The 21765-nt window shown below is 40.6% G+C and overlaps 1 protein-coding gene and 1 pseudogene across 2 annotated transcripts in view; both read right to left on the bottom strand.

Moving 5' to 3' along the window:
• Window positions 1–901: 901 nt before the first annotated feature.
• LOC307166300 (uncharacterized protein) lies at window positions 902–19818 on the bottom strand (the record flags this gene model as incomplete). Its single annotated transcript, XM_079884569.1, has 8 exons — window positions 902–1919; window positions 4295–4328; window positions 14095–14417; window positions 14498–14649; window positions 17941–18277; window positions 18361–18456; window positions 19449–19630; window positions 19763–19818. The coding sequence occupies 8 exons, from the start codon at window positions 19816–19818 to the stop codon at window positions 1594–1596; spliced, it is 1506 nt and encodes a 501-aa protein (XP_079740695.1). The 3' UTR covers window positions 902–1593.
• A 1323-nt stretch (window positions 19819–21141) lies between these two features.
• LOC307166294 (immunoglobulin lambda-1 light chain-like) overlaps window positions 21142–21765 on the bottom strand; it is a 33973-nt pseudogene continuing 33349 nt past the window's right edge. The window contains exon 5 of the transcript in view: window positions 21142–21606. The product of the transcript in view is annotated as an immunoglobulin lambda-1 light chain-like (transcript). The remainder of the gene's footprint in view (window positions 21607–21765) is intronic.

Below are 21765 nucleotides of genomic sequence, written 5' to 3'. Positions count from 1 at the left end.
ACAAACACAAAAACTCAGGAACTCCAGGAAACAAGAAACACGGACAATGAACCAGCACAAGACTACAAACACAAGGAGGCTAAATAGGGGAACAAACAAAGGAGGGTAACGAGACAGACAGGTGGGACAAATTAACTAATAATCAGATAACAAGATGGGAGGGGCTAGACAATAGACACGAGCAAATGGCCCAAAATAACAAAACACCCATGTGCAGCACAAGACAGTACTGGCATGTGACAACATCATCACGAAACATACAAATGTATTTAGGCCTACCTAAACTATTTACCTAAACTTATGTATTACATTTTTTTTTGGTGAGAGGAAACTTGATTTACATAATAGTTTCTTATTCATTAAAACAATGCAAGTAACAAATGCAAACGTTTGATGTATCAGAAAAAGTCTCTGATGTTCTGAAATATTTAAAACCAAAAACTAAAACTAACTATTATTTAACTGTAAGTTAATTTTGTTTTTGTTCTTGCCAGTATTTTGAATTAATTTTATTGCTCCTTCATTATTGCTCATGTACAGATGAAGATCCCCTGATCATTTGCTGTTAATGCTCTTGTCTGGTTGAATGAACAGATGAAAAGAGACAGAGAAACTGCTGATTTCCATAGAGCTGATTATAACAGCAGGTGTTTCCTGTGTGTCAGAATCAACTTCCTGTCCTGAAGAAAATCTCCACAGCTCACTGCATCTGCTAGAAGACACACTTCAGCATCAACTTTACAATCCAGATTCACATGATGTCGTATCACACGAATGTCAGGCCATCAGGAGCATTTTGTTTCTCATAGTTTAGATCGTAACTTTACTGTATCAAATAATAGTCATTTTTCATTTGTCATTGAGTCACTCTTCATTATCAGTGGGTGGTGTGGCGCAGTGGATAAGACACATGCCTTTGGTGTGAGAGACCAGGGTTCGAATCCACTGTGAGACACCAATGTGTCCCTGAGCAAGACACTTAACCCCTAGTTGCTCCAGAGGCGTGCGACCTCTGACATAATTAGCAATTGTAAGTCGCTTTGGATAAAAGCGTCAGCTAAATGAATAAATGTAAATGTAATGTAAATCAGTCATGTGATCGTCTCCATATTCAGACGACATTCATCTCTGCTGTGCTCTGAACAAATGAGATTTACTAGCAGTAACACTCGTTTAATTTGCTCTTTCCTCTGAAGATCTGAGGTTTCATATTTTAAAACTGAAGACATGGTTTATATGAGTATTTACACAATGATACTACTTTTATTATTCATTCTTCCATTGATCGTAGAAGTGAAAACTGACTTAGTAAAGAAGTAGTTAATACATTTTGAATGGTTAAATGCTTCATTTCTCTACAAAAAATCAAGAAGAAAACTGTTTGTTCAACATGCGGTTTATTAAACAGGTTGTAAATCATCTTACATCAGCATTAAAGCCAGAATATTGTCACAGAAAATGACACAGTTCAGGCTACTAAGTTACATTCTTGAACTATTTTTAATATATATTCATGATTTCTATTACACTACGTCAGAAGATATTATCACTCGCTATCATAATCCCTCAAACAACACATCAGATCCTCTGAGTTTAGTCGCTGCATTGAGATTTCTTGATGCTTGTGCTGGTGATTTTTGAGGCGACAGACGCTTCACATGTCAGATCTTGGTCTTTGTCCCACTCTGAGCTCTCAATGGTTAAATAACTGCTCATCTTGAATTTCTGATCAGGCTGCTGTTCAGCAGAGCCGGTGAAGACGCCTGTAGTAACAGAGTTCCCGTTCACAAGCCAGCGCACATCAGCAAAAGCCACAGACATGTGACTGATCAGACACACCAGAGTGACTTTACTGGAGCTGATCAGATCTTCTCTGGATGGACGGAGGATGTTCAGCACAGGAGGAGCAACATCAGCATCTGCATCAACATCAACACAAATCACCATTAACATGGACAAACATCTGCATCAGCATCAACACAAATCACCATTAACATGGACAAACATCTGCATCAGCATCAACACAAATCACCATTAACATGGACAAACATCTGCATCAACATCAACACAAATCACCATTAACATGGACAAACATCTGCATCAGCATCAACACAAATCACCATTAACATGGACAAACATCTGCATCAACATCAACACAAATCACCATTAAAGGTGCTCTAGGTAACTTTTTAACCTTAACTGAACAGCTTCGGAGTCAGTGGAATGGTTATATTACTTATTTCGGGTTGAATGGTGGTGGTTTCGCACCCCCCTGGTGCCCGAGAGCGGAAAAAACTCACTTGCAACTTTGGGACGCGGGTCGGTGTCAGGAAGTATCGCGTGATATCAGGTCTCGCGATGTAACGAATTGCTTGACGGCACTGCACACGTACACGCCCCTATTCAAGCACCGGCGGGCTAGCTATAAGCAAAGGGCAACGATAGATTGAGTTATGGCTGAGGCTGAGCCTGTAAAAAAGAAGCAGAAAGCTAGGAAATCTTTGTCGGAGGACCAACGAAAGAGGAAACGGGAGACTGACCGAGCAAGAAGTCAGACTCGAGTAAATATATCGGACCGGCTTTTTCAGAATGGTGAGAACTGAGAGAAACAGAAGCCTGCAAAACGGATGCTGATCCTGCTGTTGCACTTGTAAGTTAAGTATCTTTGGAATAAACTGTGTTTAATATTTAAATTTCAAGTAATTGCGACCTCAGGATGTTTGCTATTGTCTGTAAAGGTTTTTATTATGATCGCTGTCTGTTAGGGGCTTACTAGTACGCTAGATACTATAACTTTGATGTTAGCATTGTCATAGCAAACACGTTTGATTTCTGTAGTTGTTTGGCCGTTCCTCTGTCGGTTTTATTTGTGTAACTTACACTTTTATTTTATGTCACTAAGTCAACGCGTCTGATAGTAGGCAATATCAGACGCGCAAAATGTTGCACATATCATGATCGAGCTAGAAAAAACGTTCTGATGTTTTCTTAGACAAGCAAAGGTAAACCATCATTCTACCAGATGAACTTATAGACCTTGCTAATATAACTTTAGACAAATATTAGCCTCCGATATATATTTTTTTTTTATGCTCATGCCCATTCTCCCAAAAACAAACAAACAAACAAACACGAAAGCAGTAGTTCGCCTCGTTCATATCGTTCGTTCCCGGTAAAAATACTAGTATGCATGACAACACAATAAATAAAAAAATCGCCATCAGTTGGAAAGAAAGTATTGCTTTACTTGCCTCGGTAGACATAACTGGTTTTGAAATAGCCGGTTCCTCTGCTCAGCTAGGTTGACAGCTGATCAGCTGGGTTGCTCGTGGCAAGGGGGGAGGGACAACAGTTCGTTTTTACGACAGAGTGTTTGAAAGCATTATACTACCAGACACTAGGGGGAGCTCATAGAGAAAAAACACTCAGACTTGCATAGTGTCCCTTTAACATGGACACACATCTGACATATTGAACTCTAAACTTCGAAAATTTCACACATCAACATGTCAAATTATTTAATAAATAAATAATATCATAATTATATATGTTTAAAACATGCCTCTCAATGTCTTTATTGACTTTAAACACAAAAGTCAAATAGTGCATGTATGTGGGTAGTTTGTTGGATTGTTATTTTCTACATCAAGATTTTAGGTTGAAATGTGAATATATTTGTCACACAGTGTATATTTTAGATGCTGACACTATATTTTCTACCATTTTTAATCATCTTCATGCCTTCACTAGCTCATTTTCAACTGTCCTAATGTGTGACATAAAGGTACAAATTGAGTAATACACTAGTTCATAAAAGCTTCATGTATAATAATTATTAAAAAAGCATTTAGCAAAACAGTTTTAGATGTAATACAGCACGTCACACCGCTGGTCAACTTCTCATGTGTTGTTTCACAGATACTGTACATTATTAGTTCAATGAGGATTTTTAAAAATGCATCAAATTAAACACAAAGAAAATGCTTGTCCTTAAATCACAACATGAACAAGTCTGTTCTATAATAATAATAATAATTATTATTATTATTATTCTTAACTGAATAAAAAGTACAACCAGATAAAACCACAGATGAGAGTTAAAGCTGCAGTGAAAGTCTTGTCAGTATTTCAGGACTGTTTACTGGAGGTGCTGATAAAACTGTCTCTGACTGAATTCACACATTTAACTACATTAACTACAATAATGAGTTTATATTTCTATAATGAAGTTTAGACTATATTTAATACAGTGACTAGATTTAAAAAATGAAAATAAAGTGTAAAGATCACTTACCAGTCACAATGAGTTTTGTTCCTTGTCCGAATACCAGTGACACATTTCATATGTTCAGTCGTACAAAAACCTCCTCAGTCTGTGAAGAGACACAAACAGAAGTGAAACACTCACTCAACCTCGGCTGACTGTGTCCTTTACACATTTATTTCATGGAGAAATGTTTCAGATTCAAGCACAAACACATTTATGTTGCTGTTTTAGTCTTCATATTTGCTGTATTTGACGGCTGTGTATTAAAGTGCTTTGAAACACAATGTCATATGGCTGTTGTTATTCTGAGGTGTCAGTGACTGCAGTGAATCTGCTGTTGTCTCAGTGTGTTCACACTTGTAGTTCGGCTCTCCTGATTCTTTTGGTCCGGACAGAAAAAAAGAAAACAATACAGTGTAACCAGGGCAAAAAGTTACAAAAATAATCCCTGTACTGATTAATCAATGCTCTGAGTTGAGGTAAATTACACTATAGCATGTTTCAGGGTTTTCTCACTCATTGATGTAATAATACGCTAGCCCTTTAAGAAACATGACACTGAGTGATGCTCTGGAAGTGTCGCGAGAGTTGCCTGTGAGAAGCGCGGGTACACAACGCCGGTTACTGGTGTAACCTTGGTTCTATGAATAGTGGAAGACCGCCAGAGACGGTCAAACATAGTGGAAGGAGTCACGTCTCGCGAGCCATATCGAGAATCTCGTATTGATTTGTCACCTGTGACCCTGACCGATGACGTGTTGGAAGCTATATCCGCTTCATTCGCGTCACGGCCGTTCTCTGAAGTCATTCTCTCAGTCCGAGTGACCAGAGACTCTGGCGGTCTTCCACTATTCATAGAACCAAGGTTACACCAGTAACCGGCGTTCTATTTCACTGTTACAGACCGCCAGAGACGGTCAAACATAGTGGAAGACGAATACAACCAAGTCACGAGGGCCACCCACCTAGATACTGTCCACTAACACAGCAGAACTGATCAAAGGAATAGGGGCCACATTGATCCTGTAGAATCTTATGAACGTGCAAGGTGACGTCCATGTAGCTGCTGCACATATTTCGGAAAGGGGCACCCCACGTAGAGCTGCCCAGGAAGTAGCAACTGACCGAGTTGAATGGCATTTAATAGACGTTGGAACTGTCTGACCAGCCGACTCATATGCCTGTACAATGGTATCCACCACCCAATGAGACAACCTTTGCTTCGACAAGGGTGAGCCTCTCTGACAGGCATCAAAACGGACAAACAGCTGATCAGTAGTGCGCCACGAAGCAGTTTTCAACACATACTGTCGCAATGCTCTCACTGGACACACAGCTGTCTGGGAAGCCTCCTGATTAAACGCTGCAAGCTGAATGGGTTGATTCACAAAGCGATCAGACAACACCTTAGGTCGGAAAGCTGGATTCGGCCAGAGTGTAGCCTGATTGTACTCGGGCCCCCATCTAAGGCATTGTGGACTCACTGAGAGGGCATGAAGCTCACCTACTCTTCTAGTTGATGTTATAGCCAAGAGAAAAGCAGTCTTCATCGAGAGACTCTTAATATCAGCTTGTTCAAGTGGTTCATAAGGCGGTAAACGCAGGCTGTTAAGCACCATTTGAAGATCCCACTGAGTATGCATTATCCGTGCCGGTGGATTAAGACGTACTGCTCCCTTAAGGAAAGCCGCCACCAATTTCTCTGCACCAATCGATATCCCCCCCAAAGGATTCCGATGTGCTGACAAGGCTGCCACAAATACCCTTAGAGTTGCTGGGGACCGCCCAGTGTCTAATAAATGCTGTAAGAACTCCAACACTGAACTGATGGAACAAGTGACTGGGTTGACAGACCGATCTGTACACCATGAAACAAAAATCTTCCATTTACTGGCATAAGTGCGACGTGTTGATGGGGCTCTTGCATTCATGACAGTGTTTCTCACATCTGCGGAGCACTGTGAGAGCTCCTGCTCAACCCCAGGGGCCATACACATAGGTTCAATTTGTTCGGTGAGGGGTGCCAAAGCTCCCCGTTCATCTGTGATAGTAGGTCCCTCCGAACTGGCAATGGTTGTGGTGGACCGGTCGTAAGGGTCAGCAGCAGACTGAACCATGGTCTTGCTGGCCAGCAGGGTGCCACTAGAATAAGCCTGTGTTGTCTCTTCTGCACACGCCTCAGCACAGGCCAAAGAAGTGGAATTGGAGGAAAGGCATAGAGGAGGAGGTCCGGCCAGTTGTGTGCCAGGGCATCCTGACCTAGTGATCCCTGCTCCTCCTGTTCTGTGAACCAGAGCGGACAATGTGTCGTCTCTCTGCTGGCAAAGAGGTCGACTGCTGCGGTCCCATAAAGTCCCCAAATTGACTGAACTACCGCCTTGTGCAGACACCAGTCCCCTGGCTTCGGACCCGATCGAGAGAGTGAGTCTGCCACATTGTTGCAGTGACCGGGAATGTGTGCTGCCCTGATCGACAGGAAGTGCTGGTCTGCCCACAACAGCAGCACTCGTGAAAGACGAAGGCAGGGTAGAGACCTCGTGCCCCCTTGGTGATTGATTAAAAACACCACTGTGGTATTGTCGGTCCGCACCAGGATGTGCTTCCCTGACAACTCCTGTCTGAAGTGCCTTAGGGTGAAAAGCACTGCCCGCAGCTCCAGGATGTTGATGTGAGATGACATCTGCTGCAAGGTCCAGCTCCCTTGAACACCCCGGTGTTGCCACAGCCCTCCCCATCCGGAGAGAGAGGCATCTGTTGTCACCACTTCTCTGCGTGATGGGGGTGGTCCCATCGGTACACCCCCTTGTAGAAATTGTTCCCGTCTCCAAAGCCTCAGGGAGACAGAACAACTGGTTGTCACCAAAACAAGGACATGACGGTTGTGAACCGCTGACAACCGTCTGGCTATCAACCAACGCTGAAAGGGACGAAGGTGTAAAAGCCCCAAGTGAATGGCTGATGAGGCTGCCGTGAGAAGGCCCGCTAACCGTAGGAAGTGGAGATAAGGTAGCTTGCGCTGAACCTGGAACCTCGCTATGGCTCCCCGTATAGCCTGCGTCCTGCGTGCTGTGAGGGTAGCCCTCATTACTCTGGAGTCCAGCTGCAAACCCAGAAAGCATATTGACTGGCATGGAGTAAGGCAGCTTTTTTCTAGGTTTACCCTCAGTCCTAGAGCAGTAACATGCTCCAGTAGGCACTGTGTGTTGTTGGCCACTTGCTGAGGTGATCTGGCACAAAGCAGCCAATCGTCCAGGTAAGGGAGAATCAACATGCCCTCCCGTTGTAGAGGTTCTAGTGCCGCTTGCATACATCGTGTGAACACGCGGGGAGAGAGGGAGAGGCCAAATGGCAGGACTCGATATTGGTATGTCTTGTCCTGGAATGTGAACCGAAGAAACCGTCTGTGATGAGGTGCAATGGGGATATGGAAATAGGCATCCTTCAGATCCACAGACGTAAACCACATGCCGGGTTCGACTACTTGTAGGACATCCTTGACACGCAACATGCGGAAAGGAAGGTGTTTGAGACTCCTGTTCAAGCGTCTGAGGTCCAAGATTGGCCTGAAACTCCCATCTTTCTTGCGAACTAGGAAGTACTTTGAATAAAACCCCTCTGGATGGACCTGGGGGTTTACTAGCTCTATCGCACCCTTTTCCAGTAGCTTCTGGACCTCGAGAGATAGAGCAAGAGCTTGACGAGGGTCCCGAACCACTGTGGGCCGAGTGTGTGTACATAATTGGGGTCTGTGACGGAACTGAAGACAGTAGCCCTTGTCGAGTGTGTCGATGAGCCACTTGTTGTCTGTAATCCCTCTCCAAAGCTGTAGTTGAGAGGTTGAAAAGTGTCCCATCACAGACCCTGGACCATCACCGACGATGAGGAGCGGTTCCCTTATCCCTGGGGGGGCGACGATGAGTTGCCACAGGGCGAGCAGGTGGTCTACGAGCACGGGATGCCTCCCTTCTTGAGTCATACCCAGGTCGAGTTGCCTGCTGTACAGGCCTGCTGTAAGACTGTCCCTGCCTGTGCTGGAGTGGATTTGCCTGACGAACAGGCATTCGATGTGAAGGCGGTCCATAACTCACACTGCGCTCAAAGTGCTGGGACCGAGATTCCACTGCACGAACTCTGCGCTCAAGAGCTTCTTGGGCGGCTGGACCAAAAACATGCCCAGGTACCAGTGGTAGTTGACGAAGATTGTTACGGCAAACCTCTGGAAGTTTAGACTGTGCCAGCCAAACCTGTCGCCTAGCCTGTGTTGTAAGCCCAAGAGCCTTTCCACTAGAGAAAGCGATTGAACCCAAGGCCTGTAAGGAGGCCTCAAGTAACTCTGATGCAGTACCATCCGGTGGATTAGTACTCAAAGCGGAATGAAGTGCCAACAGAAGATGAGCCATGGAATTCCCCACACGACTCAAGCCTGAGACAGTATTATAAATCTTCACCAATAGATCATCTGTGCGTCTACACTCTGGGTTAGGACAGCGAAGGTTCTGTCTAAGAGCCTCATCTGGTGACACTATCAGTGAAGAAACGCATGGCTCAACTGGAGGCATGTTACCAAGGCCCTTCTCCTCAGCCTCAGCCATTGCTGCTAGTGTACGAGCCACACGATCAGGTCTGGATAAAGGAGCTGACCGAAACGCAGAAGAGACAACATCTGTGAAGTCCGGACAACTCGGCATTAGGAAATCCTCTTGACGGGAAACTGAGCGACGCAAGAGGTTTGACTGGCCTGGCCCAGGACATGGAGGATCCAAATTCCGCTTGGCAAGCGCCATCTTGAGTGTGTCCTGCAGAGAGAAAACCACTGAAGAAGGCGCATCCTGAAGGCTAGAACCCTCATCACTATGAGAACGCTGGAACTCGGAATGTGAGGGTATGGTCTCCTGTATGGGCGTATAATAATCCTGTTCCTCCCGGTCTAAGGAGTCAGAGGCCGCAATAGATAAGGTGTCCGATTCTCTTCTGGAAAAGCTGGACGTCGGCTCACACCTGGGCAAGGGAGGAGCTAAGACACCCATATTCCCCTCACTCATATTCTGACGGGTAGGGGGTACAGATAATAAGGCCTTAATACCCTGAACAGCGTTCGCAAGCTCAGCCACTTGCTGGGTCAACGTACTAGACTCCGAAGAGGTTCTCATCTTCTTCGAAGGCCTTCCAGTCCCACTGGCCACACGCTTGCTGGCCACACGCTTGCTACTCACATGTGACGCTGCCCCAACTGATGGAGCAGAACCCTGAAATTCAGGATCTAATTCAGCCAGCCGATGTCGTCTCATCTCCAAGGACATCAAACCACATTCAGGACACGGGTCTACCAAAGCCTCTCGAAGATGATCAATGCCCAGGCAAGTGGGACATTGCATATGAGCATCCATGAGATCCATTGGACCTGAGCAGATGGAACATGAAGCTGCCATAACCTCCAGACCAGTAGTTGGAAAAAATCCCTGGTCAACCAATGGGATTATAATCACAATACAGGCAGAAAGACAACAGCCACTCAAAACAAAAAAGGCTTTGCAGTTGCTACGATAAGCCTTGTCAATGTATCACCCTGGTTAACCAATGAGCATACACATAGCAGTCATTAGACAATAACAATGCTACACGCAGTCTGAATGAACCCTGGTTAACCATTAAGTTCACATGAGTACTCACCTCAACACTGTTAGTAGTGATCGTTTCCAAACAAACCCTGTTTAGGCAATAAACAATGCTACACGCAGTCTGAATGAACCTTGGTTAACCACTAAGTTCACGTGAGTACTCACCTCAACACTGCTAGTAGCGATCGGTCCAAACAAACCCCTGGTCAACCAATGGGTATAACGTTATGGTCCGATGCACGCGATCCAAATATAATCCAATATAATCCAAATATTTCTCCCGAGACACAGCCGTAGCGGGGAGCAGTTGCTCACCAAAAACGCTGTGCACGCTCGAGCGAGATCTCTTCGCGAGAATGACAAAGAGAACGACCGTGACGCGAATGAAGCGGATATAGCTTCCAACACGTCATCGGTCAGGGTCACAGGTGACAAATCAATACGAGATTCTCGATATGGCTCGCGAGACGCGACTCCTTCCACTATGTTTGACCGTCTCTGGCGGTCTGTAACAGTGAAATAGAACGTGATTGAGACGCTGCTCATGCGGTGAAGAGTTGAAGCTAAGGTATTAAAGTCGGTGCTGCTGTAAAAATCAAGCGAAACACGCACATATAGTTAGTGATGGCCAGATCGAGGCCTCGTGAAGCAATGAAACAGTTGAACCAAATGTGCCATATTGTTTCGAGGCTTCGAATCAATCCGACACCCGTCTCAACGGTGACACCTAGTGGTCACTTGCAGGTGTTGATCTGAAACAACCTTGACGAGCCATTAAAAAAATGTGTTGTTTTTTTATTATTATAATTTTCTAATATGTGAAGCTTGTAACCTATAGGCTCCTCACTGTGCATAATGTTATTTTGGTTATGAAAAATGAATATTAATAAAATAAATCAAGCCACAATGTCTCACTTTTTTAGAGATTTTTATTCAAAAATATTAATTTCTCTGCTGTGGAAGGACTTAGCCTACTTCTTTTTTTACAGATAATTTCTCCAGCCTTTGAAAAAATCCTCTCACAAGGGACACTTGTTGCTGGCATACAAAGATATTTTTTAGCAAGGACATACAAATGAGGAAAGATTACTGCTCTCTCTTTCCAGTAAGTTAGTGGATCATGAGTTCTGGGCAAATACGCATCGTTTTTGTATTTTTTTCACTTCCACTGTGGCATCAGCTGCAGTATATTGGGTACTCATATGTAGACCTATAAAATGTATATTCACACAAGATTATATTATATTATATTATATTATATTATATTATATTATATTATATTCACATTGAAGCTATTTTTAACATGATTGGCAGCTGTGATTGGGACATTAGGTTGTAGGGCATTGGGCTATGGACTTTCTAAACAGTGTCCCAAAAGGTTGTAATTATATTTCAATTATAATTATATTTCAAACAATACATTCCATATAGATGGCCCAACAGTGTCAGTAGCAGGCCTAGGTACAGGGGGAATGCCATCCTCTGCACCCTGCAAAATGGCAGAATGAGTGCTCCTCAAATGGCGCATCATGGATGATGTATTGTTGCAGTAGGCTAGCTGCCGATCACAATACACACATCTCACTTTATTTGGGGTTTCTAAATGGAAATGCTCCCAGCCTCCCACACCACAGATGTACGGCATCTCTTCTGGGGAGCCTCCATTTTATCTATCTATCCAAATCTATCTATCTATCTATATGAATCTATCTATGTATAGATATGTATCTATAATCTATGTATCTATATATGTATCTATCTATAACATATGTATTTATATATGTATCTATAATCTATCTATATATGTATCTATCTATAATATATGTATTTATATCTGTAATCTATCTATATATGTATCTATCTATTAATCTAGCTGTCTATATATATTTATATCTATGTATCTATTAATGTGTCACTATATGTATAGCCTAAGCCTACTCTGTCTGTCTCTAGCCTATCAGTCAATGTGTTGTGTAAATTTAAATGTAAGCCTAAATTGCCTATAACTAATCAAATCGCACTATGTCACTATATCACCAAAAATACGCTATCTCAAAATCAAACTCCTCTCACATAAACCCACGAGGTCAAAATGCGTTTATTTCACTTTTATACAGATGTGCGATTGTGTGGTCTGTTCCCGACCGTGTCAATCAAACGCTGATTCGGCGGACCACACCTGATGAAACACTTAGTGAAACACTTCGAGGCTTCGTTTGGTCATAGTCACGTGACATGGGTGTTTCGAATCACGCTTCGGATCAGTGTTTCGACACATCTGCGCTTCGGGATCTCGCAAAGCTTCGGAACGACTGTTTCGCGTCAGCCATCCTTACATATAGTGACCTGAAAGCCTTTCTGAGTGTTTTGTGCACGGCTGTGTATTGCACGGAGTGAGTGAAACTGCTGTCGAGACTCATATCTGTGGGGGAGAAATCCAAATGACAAGAGATCTCAAAGCGTAAGTGATTAATCATTATCAATGCCAGTTTATCATCAATGTTGTTTTATTTTGCATAATGTGATTTGAACATTAAGTGATCGGTGGTCGTTTTGGTTTTATTTAAGAGGGGAGAGGAGTTCTCTGTAGGCCTTCTGTGTGTTTTCGGCCTGAGTGTGAAGCAAAAGAGTGAGTGTTCTTAACTGATCCATTCTAAAAGAGTGTTTATTGCTCACAATGTATGTGTTTTATTGAAACTAGTAGACTGTTACCGGTTTTCTGTTGTCATGTGTTCTAAATGCTAAGAAACGGTGTTGTATTATGTCCATTACTTTCTACAGAGGGAAATTGAGTTCATCTCTCTGGCTATGCAAGAGTTTACATGCTTATAAGGGTGCTGATGAACAAACAGTAAGTTTGAATCATTTGATTTTTGAAATGTACAAGTGTTAATTCACTGTGATTTGAGATTGAGTGAACATTATTCATTGTAATGTTTGGAATGCATCAATGTTGCTGGGAAATGTGACTTAATTCTATTTTTATGCATGATTTATGTCAAATGAGCAGCATTATCTGATCCTCTGTGTTTATTTGTTTTCCAGAAAGAGTCCACTATCCTTGTCTATGTTAGATTGATTTGTTAATGTGGTAACTAAGAGCAAAAATACAAGAGACTCAAACAATCCTACAGAACTGCATACTTAACGCTGCGCTGTTTCAAGTGCAGTCTGGAATAAAATAACCCCTTCAATAATTTTAATTCCTGTGTCCGGTGTTGTCATTAATACACTCACACCGGGCTACACATAGTCCTGATTCGCTCAGCATTCACACAGTCATTTTTAACACTGGACCTAAAGATACAAAGAAAAGAAAAAAGAAAATATTTTATGACATGTTGCGATGGAACTTGTCGAACACCCAAAACAATGCTGTGTTCTGCGCTAAATTCAAAGTCAACCACAACTCTCTTCATTAAAGCTCTTCAAGTGATTAAGTGTCGTGATGTCAAGAAACAAGTTCATAAGAAGCTGTTTTTATGCAGTTTTTTTAGCATGAGGAATTTCTAGCTTTAAGACACAAGATAAAGTGTTTGTGTGTCATCTTTTTTCACCAATTGCTGTCATTCATTTTTTGCTTTGTTATTATTGTTCATTTGTAGATGGGATTCCCATGATTATTTGCAGTGAAAGATGAGAGTAATCTGTTGTGAACACTGAGTGAATTCACTTTGGGAAGGAGATGCCGTTTGTCAGGTGTTTCAAACGAAAGTGAACAACTGAATCCATCACATACTGTAAGTCTGTTAGTGAAGGGAACATGCTATGGTCACTTCAAGAAAGTGTGTCTTTACACCTGAGGACCAGAGATGAGAAACTGCTGTAGCTTCAGAAGACCTGGAATACACAACATTCACGAGTTTGTGCCCATATAATCTTAGTGAAAGTGGTAAACGGATTTGGCTTGCTGTCCGCTATAGAGGGGCTCAGAGAGGACAGGCTCGTTGTATACCTTGGTATTAATTAGAAGATTAGATGGGCGTACTCCTCCCGAAATTACATTAATAACTTCACTTATATATGCTGATAAACATATTTTTCTAAAATAATTACTTACAGGACAGAAAAGTAAAGTTTTAGTTAGTAAATTAGATTAATCATCATGGATGAAGTAGTGAAGTAGTGCTCTTATCATCTGTTGTCTAGAAGCAGAAGTGAATGTGAGCAGTGAGGAGGATTTTGTCATGCTGTGAATCACTGTGATACGACCTCTTTAACAGAGTCGTCCCATGTCTGACAGTAATACACTGCAGAATCACCAACATCCACATTATTGATGATCAGACTATAATCTGATTTAGATGAATGTGTTGATGTGAATTTAGGAGCAGAGAAACCAGATCCATATTCAACTGAGCTCCAGTCATGTTTAAATCTTAACACATATTGAGGAACTCCTCCTGGAGTCTGTTTGTACCATCTAGCAGGAGAATCAGTTACTGTCCCCAGATTACAGTCCAGTTTAGCTGTTTCTCCTTTATTGACTGTGATTAATGGACTCTGAGTCACTACAGTCACTCCACTGACACCTGCAGAAAAAACACATCCTTTATATGAGATTGTGAGTCAAAACACTTTAAATCTGACATCAGAAATGATGAAAACTTACAGGTCAGAAGAGTAAAGAAAGCACAGAATATCGTGATCATCTTGTGATTTGGTCCGTGTGACGTGTAAAGATGAGCAGTGCTGTAGAATAATGCTGAGATGATCAGAGAGAGAAACTTTAAGACAGTCAAGATCTCTGAGAGGGAGGAGCCGCTGAAAGACACGCCCACCTCGTACAATAGACACACCCACATCTGACAAACTACACATGAGCTTCTCACGTCATACTGAGGAAAATGTGTTAAAGTTTTTCTCAATCGATTTGACACATTTCTGCAAACTCAGATCACTGTTCTCAAAACAATTAACACAGAGATTGAGGAATGGGAGAGGAAGAGTGAAACAGGTAGAAAGAGATGAAGAGGAGAGGAGGAGAGAGTTTAAGAAAAGGAGAGGGAGAAGAGATGGGTGAAGTGGAGGACATTGGTGTAGTGGAACGAATAAGAGGAGAAATTGTACAAAGACAAAAGGAAGGGATGAAAGAGGAGTGAAGAGACGTAGAAGGTACAGACTTTCACATGAAATGGAAAATCATCCTAATTGACCATGTAATAAATCATGGATTCTTCTTGAGAGAAGCTGAAACAAAATGTTTATATAACATTCCACTTCTATATTTATGAGTATTGTACAGTTGTAGTTTTACTTTTACGATAAAAACTATTTTCAGAAGTAACAAACGTTGTTATGCAAATAAAAAAAAAGAAGAATAAGCATGAGAAGAGGAAAGAAAGAGGTGGAAGAGAGTTGAGGAATGGGAGAGGAAAAGGTAGAAAGAGATGAAGAGGAGAGGAGGAGAGAGTTTAAGAAAAGGAGAGGGAGAAGAGATGGGTGAAGTGGAGGACATTGGTGAAGTGGAAAGAATAAGAGGAGAAATTGTACAAAGACAAAAGGAAGGGATGAAAGAGGAGTGAAGAGACGTAGAAGGTACAGACTTTCACATGAAATGGAAAATCATCCTAATTGACCATGTAATAAATAAATCTTCTTGAGAAAAGCTGAAACAGATCCAAAGTGTTACACTCAGACATTCCACTTCTATGAGTGTTTTACTACACTAGATAGTGTACATTTGTAGTTTTGAGAAAGACTCAGAGGGGAAAGTTCTGTAAATGTACAAACATTATTCAGAATTTAAGTTCAAGAACATTGAGGAAGACCAAGTGTGTTTTCAATGGAATAAGAGCAAGTCATTTTTAAACAACACCATCAACCACAACAGAAGAGTCCTGTGAAGATGTTGAGGCAGAAGAAACAAGGATAATAACTAGATGTACCGCATGGCGGTACAAAATATGACCGCCGCTCAGGCCTGCACTGGCTTTCCACAAAAATAAATGACGTGGAGCAATTTGGCTGTATTACGTGTTTATGTATATAAGTTGTATATTTTAAAAGACTGTCTGGAGTATTCCTGTGGATCATGGGTAATTTAGAGTTTTGTAATTATTTGCCATTACTATTTAAGTTTTATATCAAAAGTCATTAGTTTAGACACTTAACATCCATAATGTGAAAACGTCACATCCATAACAGTGGTTTTCCCTACATAATGTATTACAAAAATGAGTTTCAAAAACACACTTATTGTGTTCAAGCAAGTCTTTTTCATGCTACATCGGCAGTTTGTTTAATAATTCCCAGAGTTTGTAGGACACTTGTAAAGTGTGTGTATTTCATGTTATGTCCATAACGCTGATAAAATGTATTCATAGTGTGTGTGTGTGTGTGTGTGTGTGTCTGTGCGTGCATGTATGCGTGCGTACATGTGTGTGCGACTGTGCGCGTGTGTGTTTGTATGTGTGTGTATGGGTGTGTGTCTGTGCGTGTGGATGTCAGTGTGTGTGCATGCTTGCGTTTGTTTGTATTCCTGCATGTGTGTGTGTGACAGTATCATCCTAAACCAGCAACCCTTCGCTCAACAGCACCATCTACAGGCCGATGAGTGTACAATCACTAAATGTGCACATAAATGAATTTATTTTATACCCCCCCATGGATGAAATTCTACAAAACTTAGCATACCCCCAGAGGATGTCAAGTTAATCATACACATGAAATATGGTGCAGTTCTGAACATCTCAACTGAAGATAGGGGCGATTAAAGCAGAATAATATTGCATTTTCATTTTTTATCGGAAGGGGCGCAAATCACAAATGAGTGATTATGGGCTAGGTTGATGTGGGCCCTTAAGACCAACATACCATAAAAATGTCTTCATCCTCGGTGCCACGGTTCAGGTAGTTATTTAGGAAAAACTGCATTTTTTGGGTTTGGGGGGGCCCAGCGCGGGGGTGGGGGGGGGGTGGAGGGTGAGTGGCCCCCGGGGACCAAACGAAATCTTTCCGTAAAAGTCTAGTGGGGCTACATGCCCACCAAATTTCATGTTCCCCGGTGTTTCGGTGTCCCTGTATCATTGACGAAAAATTCAGTAGATGACGGAAAAAAAAAAAAAAAACTTTGACAATCCCTATATGACCGCTTTCGCTAGCTACGCTAGCGGCGGTCATAATAATGCACGATTAGAATATATTCTGTGTGAAATTCTCTGTCCAGATGTAAATCAGAGCCGTGATCAATAAAGTTGAGTGATCGCAGTACTGAACAACAGCAAACATTTGTGTATTGTGTATAATTTTGGGGGGTAGAGGAAAAAACATATATCAAAACTCCTCATTAAGAACTTCATCATAAAATGCATTTTCATTAGTATATTTGTGTGTCTACAGCTGAATATGTTATGAAATCAATAGAGAACACACCTGTAGTTTTGATGATAGTATTTACTAATAATAAAATACAGAGCTTCATGAACTGTTTGGCTATAAGATAAGAGTGTGTTTAGAGCAATGAACTGAGTTTAGAGAAATGTGTCCAATCGACTGAGAGAAACTGTAATACAACAACTTAAAAATTATTCGAAAAAAGAAATTAAGAATTTTTCTTTGGAATATAGTGTTAGTCAGTGGTTTATATAATATTTCTAATACATGTTTATATATTTTTAAATGAGTCACTGTGATATTTGAATGTGGTTTAGGGCTTTTTTAAAGGTCTATAATAATAAGCTTCTCATGAATGAAATTAAATGATATGAGAATGATATGATAAAAGTGTGTTAGGGAAGCACAGTCACAGTTCACTATATTCATCTGTCACTAGTGCACATCTTTTATTTTTTCAGATATATACTGTATAATGTCTTAATATATAATATAGAAAATAGATAATTCATAAAAAAATATTAATTTTAATGTTCAAATTGTATGTTAAATTTTCCTCACTGTTAAATAAACTTGATTTAATTGATATAAATATACTAATGTAACTGTAAACTGTAAAAACCGGCCAAATTGTATATTGAATTCAAGATCAAGTGAGACGTGTGTAAAAGCAGAAGTGAATGTGAGCAGTGAGGAGGTTTTTGTCATGGTGTGAATCACTGTGATACGTACTCACTAGCAGAGCTGTCCCATGTGCCACAGTAATACACTGCAGAATCACCAACATCCACATTACTGATGATCAGTCTATAGTCAATCTTTGACTGAGCTCTAGATGTGAAGCGGCTGGATGTAAAACCATCTCCATATTTGTCAGGAGAGCTGTGTGAATGATAGAATCTCAACACAAACTGAGGAGCTTCATTTGGACTCTGTTTATACCAGCTGACATATTGACTCTCATCCTTTTCAACGTTACAATCCATAGTCACAGATTTGCCTTTTTGTTCTGTCAGCACAGAGGGTTTCTGTGTGAACACTTTCACAGATCTGACACCTGAAAAATTATAATCAATACAATTAATTTCATCAACTTTGACACCTCTGAGAGAACAACATGTTTGTAGTGAAATAACTTACATGACAGAAGAGTGAGGAGAGTGAAGTAGAAAATGATCAGCATCTTCCCTGTGAAGCAGTTTGAGTTTAGTGGAGAGATGAAGAGAATAAGAGAGACTGAGAGACTCATATATGAGGAAGAGAAACTCTGAAAGAGTGACGATCACTGGAGTTCAGCCAATCACTTCATCCAGAAACTGCTTTAATATTCTCACTTACTTCATATATGGGGGAAAAAAATCATGTTTCCTCCATTCCAGTTAAATGAATGTCAGTTTAATAACAATAATCTAAGAATTGATACATGAAATCAAATGTATAGACATATACTAATGTTAAAATTGCACAAAAATATAAAAACAATTGTTTTAAAGCATCTCATTTATAATTTCAAATGATACTGCAGAATATTAAAATGAAAATTGTTAATTAAATCATTTAAACTCAGTTCATGATTGTGGTTTGTCTCGTGAGAATCTGCAGGTCAGTAAAACTCGTCTGTTTCTCTCCATCATGAGTGAAAACAGAAAAAACACACAATTTACATCCAGCTACATTTGTGAGTCATTAAGTAGAAGCTTCGATCTAAAAGACAGAATAAAACACATGTAAAAGAAGCTCAGGTTCACCTAATAGTTAATATTATCCAGTATATAGTATATACACTGTCTATATGGATAATCTGCTACATTCATCAAAAACAGCAGTGACCAACAGAAGAAACTACATGTGTTTCATAATGAAATGCACTTGACTGCAGTTTTATCTTTCTCTCTTCTGTCATTCAAATTGAATTGAATGTTTATTGTCATTGTATAGTTATACAACGATATTTAGTCTGTTATTCGAAAAAGTGCACACATACACACCCATTTGAAAAAATATAAACTAATGTAATCAAATGGTACAGAATGTAAATGTAAATAGTGCAAACAAATATAATGTACAATAGAAAAAAAGTGCAATGTAAATGGAAATATGCTGAATTTGACAGCACAAATCCCTCATTTCACACATAACATAAGCATTTATGTTACGTAGCATTTAGAGCTTGTGCATCTATTGGATAAAACTGTTTTTGAAAGATTTGTCCTTGTTCTGATGGTTACCTCTGCTTGACGGTAGCAGACTGAACAGAAAGCGACCTGGATGAGATGTGTCTTTATGATGCTGTGAGCTCTCTTGAGCCAGCGTGAACTGTGTAGGTCCTCTAAAGTTAGGAGAGGACACCCGATCATTTTCTCTGCAGTCCTGATCCTTCTGAAGATCTCTTTTATGTGCCACAGTGCAGCTGGTAAACCACACACAGAGGCAATAAGTGAGCACTCTAAAAACTTTTAGTGAAGTTCACAACGTAATTTCGGGAGGAGTGAACCCATCTAATCTTTCAGTTAACTGCCGGAGTATATAAGCAGCCGCTCACCTTGCTCTGGCATCAGCTGTTTTAGCATCCCTCCACCTCCCCAACTCCACCAACATAATTCAGGCATCTTGCTACCATACTCATCATCTGAGCATTAGTAGTCTCACTGGGGGGTGTATCTCAGCTCGAGTTGAAGCTGCTATATATATATATATATATATATATATATATATATATATATATATATATATATATATATATATATTCTCTCAGTCGACCCACCTACATTCCTCAACAGTTTTTCAGCATCCCTCCACAACTCCGACTCCTCACTTTTGGCTTGTTCCTTCCACAGGAACACAGGGGAAGTAGGGTATTCGGGCCTCTCCTCGGACAGCACGCCAAATATGCATACCATTTATTCTATCTGACTTATTTGTAAGTGTGAACTCGTGAAATAAAATGATTTAAAGCACAGTAGTGATTTTATAGATTAAACAAAGCATACACAAACCTGAATTTCACAGAGAAAATGCACCAATTCTGCGACGCTGAGAAGAGAGAACTGTTCTGGAGACTGAAGAGAATTCAAACAGAATAGACAGGGGCGCAGTCGTACATAGAGGGTATAGAGCAGGGGATCAACACACAGCCCTGGGGGAGCCAGTGCTGAGTCTGAGAGCTGTGGAAATGTGGGGGCTCTGACCCTCTGTGTGCGTCCCGTCAGGAAGTCCTTGATCCAAAGACATGTGAAGTTAGGCAGACCCAGGTCCAACATTAGGCAGTCCCAGGTCTGATCAGATTTCCAAATGTTAAAGGGGTCATGTGATGATATTTTAATATGTTCCTTGAGGTCCACTTATAATGTTAATAAAGTTATTTTGCACAGAAATGCTGGAAAACTGCAATCTTCAATCTTCATTCTGACCCTCTGTCTGAAATGTATATAGAGTATATGAGTGATGAATGAACATGATGTTTAACCATTCTTGACTTTGATCAGATTTCCAAATGTTGAAGTCACCATGTAATCTTATTTTTTTTATGAAATATTGCAGTATTTATTACAAATTACTTATCCAAGTACGTCATTATTTTTACATATATGTTCCCTGATTGTCAATTACAGAAATATATTTTTAATAGTATGTAGTAAAAGTTATAAATGAGTAAGATATGTGATGCAAAATAAAGCATTGATTAGATATCACAAAATCATGTTAATTATAATGTGGTTATTATGAAATATATTTCTCTGTGATCTGTGCAGCCGCCAGCCGGTGACTTCTTAACAGACTAAGTTTGTGTGTTTCAGTTCTGAAAGAGCTCAGAGGAACATCATGATTTACATAAAGCTGAAATTATGAGGCACATTGTGCAGGTGTATCCTGAGAGAGAGTCATGCATGTCTATGAAAGAAAATGCAAACAAATGCATTGCCAAAGATCTTTAATTGCAGAACCAAAACCAAAAATTAAAGTATATACTCGTGATAAGTCTCAGATATGGCATCATACAATTCAAATAATATGAAAAGAAATAAAGAAGAAGAAAAAAACATGTTATTTTCATTCAGACAATATTTCAATAACACTGTGAGTTTTTGATACTTTTCTTAGTGAATTTTGAGCCCACTGACACTTCACATGAGAAATCCACATTATCGGTCCAGTCCGAGGAGTCGATGGTCAGAGAGCTGCTCATTTTGAAGGTTTTGTCTTGTTGTTTCTCAGTAGCACTGCTCCAAACTCCATCTGTAACAGAGTGTCCATTGACTGTCCAGCTGACATGAACCAGAGCTACAGAAATATCCTCAGCCAGACACACAAGTGTAGCTTTACTCTCCTTCAGAGCCTCAGAGGACGGAGGCAAGAGTGTCAGAACAGGAGGAGCCAGAGGAAAGTCTGGAGAAAACAGGCAGGGAATTCATGACAACAGGAAATATTATAATATAATATAAATGTATCACAACTTGTGTAAATGGGTCAGTTAAAGGATACACATATGCAAATAAAATACAAGACAGTTACTAGAATCATCATTTTAATATTGAATTTAACCTT

This window comes from Squalius cephalus, assembly GCF_949319135.1.
Source record: "Squalius cephalus genome assembly, chromosome: 1".
Classification (NCBI taxonomy): Eukaryota; Metazoa; Chordata; class Actinopteri; order Cypriniformes; family Leuciscidae; genus Squalius; species Squalius cephalus.
This window is presented reverse-complemented; position numbering and strand designations above follow the sequence as displayed.